This window comes from Lolium perenne, chromosome 1 (assembly GCF_019359855.2).
Source record: "Lolium perenne isolate Kyuss_39 chromosome 1, Kyuss_2.0, whole genome shotgun sequence".
Taxonomy (NCBI): domain Eukaryota; kingdom Viridiplantae; phylum Streptophyta; class Magnoliopsida; order Poales; family Poaceae; genus Lolium; species Lolium perenne.
The window spans coordinates 112,922,043-112,931,752 of NC_067244.2; the positions used below are offsets into that span (position 1 = coordinate 112,922,043).

Here is a 9,710-nt window from a genome sequence, read left to right on the forward strand (position 1 = left end):
TTCACAAACGAACGGACTGCATGCCTTGACTGCATCCATTTTAAAATAAGACAAATCTTTCATTAGTGACTTTAATACCTAGATAAGTTTGGTATTGGAGGAGATCATCTTAATTTAAGCCATTTACAAGGTCGACAATAAGATATGTATACAATCAGACTTAGCTATATACAATGTGGTGCTTTAGGTGCCCCCTTTTGGAGTGAAAAAAAAAATAGTCCAGCGATATCTCTTTTTCATCGGAAAAGAACAAAAGGGAAAATACAAAAAAATGAAACCTCGATAGGGTTACCAAAGTTTTAAAACGAGCGAGTATAATAGTTCCCTCTCGGGATAGAGGAATAGATCGACACACATGGTAAGTTCATAAGGAAATAAGAAAGCAACCCATTTGACTAGGGTATAGGAGATAACACAACGATGGCGAATAGTAGTTAAAACTTGGTTGCTCCGTGCAAAAAATACTACGATGTACCATTATTTTCTTATATATCAAATTGTTGGAATAAATATATATTTCATAATGTTACTGCTAAGTAGCATCTCACGTGCATTTCGCTAGTCAACTATATAGGACAAAGTATTAACATTTATAATCTCAGACAACTATTGTTAGAATCATCATGAAATTTATTTTCTTATCATGTGCATTTGATATTGTAATTTTTTTTATAGTATTAGTTATTTGTTTTAAAATCGAGGTCGGCCCGGGCGAGGCAGGCTTCCCATGGCAGGCAAGGGCGGTCGGACAGGCTGCCCATGGCAACTGGCCCCTTGTCCCTCCAAAACTTGAAAAACCGTCTATCTTATCCAAAACCCTCACTCCACTCCGTCCTCTCCACTAAACCCCGGCCACCATGGCCACCCCCTCCACCTCCACCTCCGCCTCCACGCCCGCCTCCTCCTCCGCCTTCCCCCTCACAACCGCGGCCCGCTTCCCCCGCGCCTCCACATCCGGCACGCGCACTCCCGCCGTCGCCGAGCGGCGCCGCACGCGGCGGCGCCGGCTGTCCGAGGGGAGCGGCGGCGACCGCTCGGCTGCCGCGGGGGCGGTGGAGAAGGGCCTGCGCCTTGCCTTCCTGGAGCAGCTCGCGGAGCGCGCTCGTGCCGCCGATGCCCTCGGCGTTGCCGACACCATCTACGACATGGTCGCCGCTGGCCTGTCGCCCGGGCCCCGTTCCTTCCACGGGCTCGTTGCAGCACACGCCCTCGCTGGCGACGCGGACGGCGCTGTAAGTGGCTCTGCTTCTTATATTTCGGCTGGGATATACTGCACGGCGAGGGACTAGGGAAGTCAGCATGCGGTGTTTGATGAAATGTGCGCGCCGATTAAACTTTAAAAATATAGCGTTCCTTTTCTAATGCAGATGCAAGCTCTTAGAAGGGAGCTAAGTTCCGGTGTGCGTCCTTTACACGAAACATTTATTGCTTTGGTCCGTGTCTTCGCCAAGAAGGGCCTTTCTACAAGGGCCATGGAGATTCTTGCTGCTATGGAGAGATACAAGTATGATATTCGCAAGGCTTGGCTAGTTCTTGTAGGTATGTAGTTTGACTTGTGTTGCATGTTCAGTCTGTTCATTGGATGGTTATTCTAGTCTTCTTCTGTGAGCAGAGGAGCTAGTCAGGAACCATTATCTGGAGGACGCCAATAAGATATTTCTGAAAGGAGCAAAAGGTGGTTTACAAGGAACTGATGATCTCTACGATCTTCTGATTGAAGAAGATTGTAAAGCTGGAGATCATTCCAATGCTTTAACAGTTGCCTACCAAATGGAAGCTGCTGGAAGAATGGCGACCACATTCCATTTTAACTGTCTTCTAAGTGTGCAGGTGAGACCTTGATTTACACCATTTATTTGCTATTTCCTTCCCCCCTTATTTCCTTTTAGTTGTTCAGTTGACCTACTAGCAGAATGTATAGATGCCAGGGATTATTTTCCATCATTAATTTGACCAAGGGAAGATAAATCTATACTGATAAATTTATGAAAAAAAAATGGATTTTGCACTCCCAGAATTGCAGAACATCAAGCAGCTTATGTAGCCCAGTAATGTGGTTCATGAAATATGAGTTAAGTACTAATGCTTAGACCATTCTCATCGTCACCACAGTGTGAGTTTTACTTACACCAATAGTGTTCTAGGGCTGTGTATCTAACTTGCAGACACTGACGTATCAGCTGTTCAGTATCCATGTATATTTAGTACTGAATTTGTTTACTATTTACATATTAGTTGATTCTACCTGGATTTGTTTGGCATGGATCTTTCTCTTAACACATCACATGGTGGTATAATGGTAGTAACATATGTAAAATTCTTAATTTGTTTGGACAGTCATTTGCATATTTGAGTATGTGCAACACTGGTTTGGTTAGTCTTAACTTGCTAACATCAGCTGTTTCAAGTTGAACTAGCGTTAGACTAAGAACTCCTCAGACAATATATCGTCTGCTTTAGAAAGATGGTTTGTTGCATGTGTTTATGCCATCTTTACATTTTTTCACAAATATAATCAGTTTTTTTTTTAAGAAGTTCATTTTGTTCAGGCTACGTGTGGAATTCCTGAAATAGCCTTTACAACTTATGAAAACATGGAATATGGAGGTGAAGGTATGCCTGTTATTTTCAACAACTTTCTGCTATGTTTTTGTTTTTCATTTTTAGTTGGTGTGCCTCGATATCGTAGGATGCTTTTCTTGGTTTTGCATTACACATAAGATGTCAAAATATTGCTTCATGTACAGTTCGCACAGAATCACTTGTATGTACGTGGGTGTGGTACTGGTAAGCATCCTACGATTCTGTGCAAACTGTAATGGTACATACAAGTACTACCCTTCTTGTACAAGGGGAAAAAAATCTGGCTAACTTGCCATGCATGCAATCATGACGTTCTCATGTAAACTAGATGCTGATTCCTCCCTTTTGTTGGAACTTAATTAAATTTCATACTGATTTTCCCTTCTCATTGTAGATTACATGAAACCTGATACCGAGTCTTATAATTGGGTTATACAGGCATTTACTAGAGCTACATCCCATGACAGGTATGCCTAATATATATTTCCACGTATGTTTCTGCCATATATGCTGCTTTGTTCTATTTTCCTATGTAAACCAGTCAGGTTGTCAACACAATCATGTGTTTTTGTATGAAACCTGTAATTTGAAAAGATGACTCAAGGTAAAAGAAACAAATGGATATTGGATAGTTATAGCTCCATGGCACATGCAAGGAATGCTCTAAAAACTGTAACTGTATCTCATGATGCTTGCTCATGGCACATGTATCATCGCTACCTACTATTTCTTAAACTTGTCCAAGCATCGAAAAGAAGCATGCCATATCGACTGTATTAGCATTTCTTAAACTTGTGCAAACATCGAAAAGATAGGTCATTCAGTATTTGCTTTAGGCAGCAGGCACTGTATCTAGGCCTTTCTTAAGAAGCTGTATTAGCTTTTCTACTCTCCTCTTTTGAATGGAAATATGTGCAAGTCTCATCCATATTCTTCACGAAAATGTTTTTGCAGCTTTTGGTTCTTCTGTTTTTGCGAATCTTTCACCTAGTTTTCCGTTTAATCTTCCATGCTTTTAAAAGATCAAGGTCCATCGACTAGTGGAGGGTGAATAGAAGATTATCACATTTTAACAAATTATATCTACTAATACTGAAGCAACAAGCGAACTTGCAAGGTCTAGCAAAAAGCAAGAACAAAGTAAAGCATGCAAGTGAAGAGCTAGATGTGAATACACAGGATCTATTCTGAAGTTCAAGTCGTTGGCGCTTCATCTTCGTTGGACAAGCTTAGGCCTGTAGTCCCAAAATCACTTAGACTTCACCGTCTCCTTGAGCTATGTTCACGAAGAACTCGCCCAATCACTCACGGGGGATCTTGGGTGCACATTCCACACCTACAGAATGCATGGAACGTGCACTCACATTCCACACCACATATAACATAACAATAGGACCGTTTCCCGGAAGCACCGGCCTCAAAACCGCTGTATTCGAATGCACAACACCTAGGGCATCCCTGAAGGACAGAGTTCCCTAACTCCCAACAAAACAGTGGAATTTCTCGGTACCACCAGTTTTAACATCGGTGATACTGCTATTGAAGCGTTACCATGATGAAGCAACTTAGCCTAGCTAAGTATCAACCCTGGTAACAGAGGCCTACCTCGCTACATCCGGTATCAATACTGGTATCACCAAGAAACACAAATTCCATGTCCTGAAGAGATTTCAAAGGATATATGCTGAAAAACGTCTGAGTCCTAACTGAGCAACATCAAGATTCATCCACCAGCGTAGGTATCTTACCCCTCCTAATAGTATGGCTTTGTCTTGTACTACTCAATATGTGATTCTTGGAACCACCAAAAGTACTAGAAAACTATCTATAATCTTCTAGCTTCAAACCATCCTTCCACATCAACTTTTTAGGGATCAACAACTGCTGGCTAAGCCAATGCATTTGGACTAAACACATGTATACGCCCACTAAATGTCCTTTAATCGTTCGTCATTAATCATCAAAACCCAATAGGGTGTACTAGATGCACTTTCACTTTTCTTTCTTGACAATGAATCTTGGAATAATCATGATGCTTACAATCTTTTTTGTGAAAACATGTTACATTCTGATACATGTTTGAGATCTTTTCATGACTTTTACTGCTATGAAGTATTACTCTTTTCTTTGTTGTCATTATTTATGGTGTTTTATCGTCTGCAGGGCACCGGATGTGGCAGAACTACTCGGGATGATGGTGGAAGACTACAAACGTATTCAGCCTAATGCAAGAACTTACTCGTAAGAACTTCTATTGTAGAATAGCCAGTATTTTAAGAGCTTACGTGTCTCAAAGGAAGCAAAGTGTGTCTATGTTTGGTTTCTGAATATCAGTAGTAATGTTCTTGTTTCTAGTTTGTCGATTATCTTTTTTTAGTATTATATGTTTCTAAAGCAGTGACTTGATGACCAGCTACAATTTTCAGGTTGTTAGTGGAATGCTTTACAAAGTATTGTATGGTTAATGAAGCAATCAGACATTTTCGTGCTTTACGGAGAATTCCTGGAGGAACAAAAGTTCTATACAATGAAGGGAATTGCGGTGATCCACTTTCTCTCTATCTACGGTCACTGTGCCTTGATGGTGAGTTTGTACCCTTCTTTTTATTGCTTTGACACAACATGCATACTGTGCTAAAAAATATCTACTTTATGTCTTCTATACTTCTAGGAGCATTTGCATTATTGTGAACATTTTAGTACTTTCCTGAGCAGGTAACTTATTTTTATAACCAGGAAGAGCTGATGAGTTGCTTGAAGCATTAGAAGCAATGGCGGCTGACAACCAGACTATTGCACCCCGAGCAATGTTTTTAAACCGAAAATACCGCACACTGGTTAGCTCTTGGATAGAACCATTACAAGAAGAAGCTGATGTTGGCTTCGAAATTGATTATGTAGCCAGGTATGACTTTGAGACTTTTTTTTAACATGACTTTAAGATGTTTGGGTTCTTACCTTTTAATACCCCTCCGTCCCATGAAAGATGTCTTAGATTATTTTGTCTAAATTTGGATGTATCTAGGCTCCAGCCTGCCCTACAGAATTGGGTAAAAGAACATCCACTGGCCTGTTGTTCATACTCTTCAGTAAATAGCTTGTTACCTTTTAATACATTTGTTGCCAACCTGCCCTACAGAGTTGGTCAAAAGAACATCCACTGTGGCCTCACAAATCAGTGCGAGACTTTAAATTTGCATGTAGCTTGTGTGTTTTTGACACCTATTAAGCACTTAATAGTAAATCACTTAACGTTCTAGTCCTTTCGTGGGCCAGAATGTCGAGACTAAATGTACCCATAGATTGTGTTTTCATGTTACTAATGATACTAAAGTTTACGCTGCATGAGTAACATGAGTGTCGATGGAGTAGGGTACCATATGGTGAGAACACAAGATCGAATAAAGGTTCAAAATGTTAATACTCCCTCCGGCCCAAATTTATTGGTGCAGCCATGTACTAAATCCAGTACAAGTGTACTCTTAAGCCGTGTCAATTAATTTGGGCTGGAGGGAGTAACATGTATTGCTGTTGGACTGGAAATCTTTGTGGCTGCAACTCTGCAGAGATTTTATAACTGCAACTGCAAGTTTTGTTGTATACTCTTTTTCATTTTAATCTTACAGTATGTGTTCCATCTGTGTTGGTTATGCAGATATATTGAAGAAGGAGGTCTTACAGGTGAGCGCAAACGCTGGGTGCCTCGCAGAGGGAAAACTCCTTTGGATCCAGATGAATTTGGATTTGCCTATTCAAATCCAATAGAGTCATCTTTTAAACTGCGGTGCTTTGAGGAATTGAAGTTATATCACCGCAGGCTCTTAATTACATTGCGGAATGAAGGTCCTGCTATTTTAGGTGATGTATCTGAAGATGATGTACGGAGAGTAGTTGAAAGATTAAAGAAATTAGTTGTAGGGCCAAAGAAGAATGTTGTTAAGCCCAAGGCAGCCAGCAAAATGGTAGTATCTGAGTTGAAAATTGAACTGGAGGCGCAAGGGTTGCCTACAGATGGAACTAGACAGGTCCTTTACCAACGAGTTCAAAAGGCCAGGAGAATCAATCGTTCACGTGGTATACCACTTTGGGTTCCTCCCGTGGAAGATGACGAAGAGGTATGGAATGTGAACAATATATTTGGTACTACCTCTGATCCAAGTTAGTTGTCGCAGATTTAGGCAACATTTTGCCTAAATCTGTGATAGTTAATTTGGATCGGAGGGAGTAATTGTTGTGGCTGTTATCGTTACCACGTGACAGGCTGACACTGTTATCAGAAAATTTTGTCAATTTTTCTATATAGTCCTTTAATATCACACTCTTGATAGGTCGACGAGGAGTTGGATGAAATGATCTCACGGATCAAGCTAGAAGATGGAAATACAGAGTTCTGGAAACGGCGTTTCCTGGGAGAAACTCGAAACCATCTTTGTGAACAAGATAGCAAAGAAGACGAGCTAGATTTAGATGACGAGTTAGATGAGGAGGACGACGATGATGACGATGATGATGACGCCAAAGAAGCAGAGGAAGATGAGATAGATGATGAGGAGGTCATTGAGCGAACAAGAAATCAAGCTGGTGACGATGAGACTAAGGACAAACCAGCAAAAGGACCAAATCAGCATCTTCAAATGATAGGAGGCCAGTTATTGAAGGATCTAGAGAAGACTTCAGGTTCAACGAGGAAGTTGAAAAAAATACCCGAGGTAACTCATGTTTCCACGTGTTTTGAAGTATGTGCAACTTTTCTTTGAATTTATAAGCTTTCGATGTTGTGGGCTTTCAATATAGGAATAAGGCTTTCCCTGGACCTTCCAGCACATTTTTTTATTACCTATTGAACTGAAACTTTTCAATCTTCTCAATAACGTCAAATGAGGCATAGCATTGCAACAAATAAGAGTGCATTTTATATTTTGTATATGTATTCTCATCTTAACTTATCAAGAGTTAAAATAAGGTTTGGAAAGATATACCCGGGGAACTTGTAGGCTTTAGTCAATAGATTATAGCAAAACTATATTCGCTGTTTCCTCCAATCTGGAAGTTCATATTTGTAGCATTTGTTAGATACAAGTTGTGTCCATCTATTATGTAAGTTGGAAATAAGCAGTAAGAATTATTTTTCAGTGTTGGTTACAGTTTCTGAAGCATTTCCCCCGTCTCTGTAGATTGATGATGATGAAGATTGGTTTCCTGAAGATCCAATTGAAGCTTTCAAGGTTATGCGTGAGACAAGAATGTTTGATGTAGCAGATATGTATACTACTGCAGATGCCTGGGGATGGACATGGGAGAGAGAACTAAAGAATAAGATGCCACGCAAATGGTCACAAGAATGGGAGGTTGAGTTAGCTATTAAGATAATGAATAAGGTATTTTGGGTTCTCTATCCGAATTTTTAGAGTTGTTTACCCTGACATGATGTTGTGCCGTTGACTCCATGGCTTTCTTTGGTTAACCATCTTCTCTCACAAAGCTGTGGGCCTCTGCACTGCAGTTCTGCAGACTATGGGGCGCGATGAACATATTCTTTGTGTTACTGGAGTATCTTCAAGTTCAATACATTGATCTAGTTACCAATATAATGTTTTTTCTTGGTTTCTAGGTTACCCTGATTAGTGATATGGTATTGTGTCCGTGTTTTGGGCTTCTACAATTTTTTATAAATTTTAGAACTGTGGAATATGACTTTTTTTTTGTTGAATTTCAGGTTATAGAGCTGGGTGGTACTCCGACTATAGGAGATTGTGCAATTATACTGCGTGCAGCGATGAAAGCTCCAGTCCCTTCTGCTTTTATAACAATATTGCAAACAACACATAGCCTGGGCCATAAGTTTGGAAGGTAAATGTTAAATTTCTGCTCTTGTATTTTTTGTGAACCATTCAATGACGGTGATTGCTAATGCTGCATTGAATAAGTTAGATCTGTGAGTTCTTGCCCACTTCATGTTGGAACTTTAGTTCTTTATCCCTCTGACAAGGATTACCAACTTTTTTCTGATAATGCAGAAGTGTTGTCTACTGCATTGTTCAGTTTCATATTTTCATTTGGAAGATATCACTATGTTTCCTACCATGATTTCATATTTTACTCATGGCCACCCACGTAATCTAGTGAACTGCAACTGTGAGAATTTTTTTTGTATGTGTGCCATGGTGTACTCTGTATGACTGACATACCTTCCCTTCTTTTGCACTGGACTCAGCCCGTTGTATGACGAGGTAATCTTGTTGTGCCTTGAGCTGGAGGAGATCGATGCGGCTATTGCTGTTGTCGCAGAAATGGAGACGAATGGAATCAAGGTTCTGGACGAGACCTTGGACAGGGTTCTTGCAGCCAAACAGTCCGGGAATGTGAACTCTGCAGTCCAACCACCAACCGAGTAGCAGCCCTGTTTAAATTTGAACTCGGAAGCCCTCAGCAGCCGTGATCTGATATATCAGACGGAAATCACTCGGCTCCTTAGCAATGATAGGCCTAAGCTTGCCTTTACAAATTTTGATGGCGATATGGAAGCTGCTGCATGTGTAGATGGGGGAAAGATCAACGGACGCTTTTGACATCCCCGTCCGTGTTAGCTTCAGTTTTGCTGCACGTGTTGTATGATGTATCTAGAGATAACAGTCAGTTTTGATGAACGAAATGGAATGTGGCTCTTTTTTCTGACACGTTTTTAGTTTTTATTGTTTTACTTGGCATGTTTTGGATCTCGGAATTTTCACAAACGCTATTTGCTCCCTCCGTTTATATATGCAGGGCCAACTAGACCAACTAGAAGAGAGGTATATGCCTCAAAGAAGTATGCAGTCAAGCTCACGTTCCTAAGATGTTCCAGTGATATACTTTTAACTCAATTTTCTTAGTTAGATTATTAGTCAAAGTTAGACTTGAAGCGACATTGTAAAAAATGAAAGCCAGTAGTTCTCCTATTTCTAGGGGCTTATTTGGTTGGTCGCGAAGTGGTTTCCTGGTTTAGCTCATGCAAGAATCAGCAGTTTGGATCTTCACGCTTTTCCGCTTTGCATCATACGATTCTTAAAGCACGTAGTAGAACCTGTATGAGGAGGCATGCTTGGTTCGGGCGTTCCTGGCGAGCCAAGCTCTTCTCGCACTCGCGA

General features: G+C 40.7%; 1 protein-coding gene across 1 annotated transcript; it reads left to right on the plus strand.

The window, feature by feature from the left end:
- Nucleotides 1–796: 796 nt before the first annotated feature.
- LOC127299403 (uncharacterized) lies at nt 797–9,260 on the plus strand. Its single transcript, XM_051329367.2, has 13 exons — nt 797–1,232; nt 1,368–1,539; nt 1,613–1,830; nt 2,550–2,613; nt 2,978–3,050; nt 4,747–4,824; nt 5,010–5,167; nt 5,320–5,488; nt 6,239–6,698; nt 6,912–7,292; nt 7,758–7,961; nt 8,300–8,433; nt 8,798–9,260. Exons 1-13 carry the CDS (start codon nt 858–860, stop codon nt 8,976–8,978), a joined length of 2,667 nt encoding a protein of 888 aa, XP_051185327.1. The 5' UTR covers nt 797–857; the 3' UTR covers nt 8,979–9,260.
- Nucleotides 9,261–9,710: the final 450 nt, after the last annotated feature.

Bases quoted from the DNA above. Each gene is read 5' to 3' on its own strand.
- LOC127299403 (XM_051329367.2), top strand. From the start codon at position 858: ATGGCCACCCCCTCCACCTCCACCTCCGCCTCCACGCCCGCCTCCTCC. The intron at 7,293-7,757 runs GTAACTCATGTT...CCGTCTCTGTAG, and splicing joins AGTTGAAAAAAATACCCGAG to ATTGATGATGATGAAGATTG. The intron at 7,962-8,299 runs GTATTTTGGGTT...GTTGAATTTCAG, and splicing joins CTATTAAGATAATGAATAAG to GTTATAGAGCTGGGTGGTAC.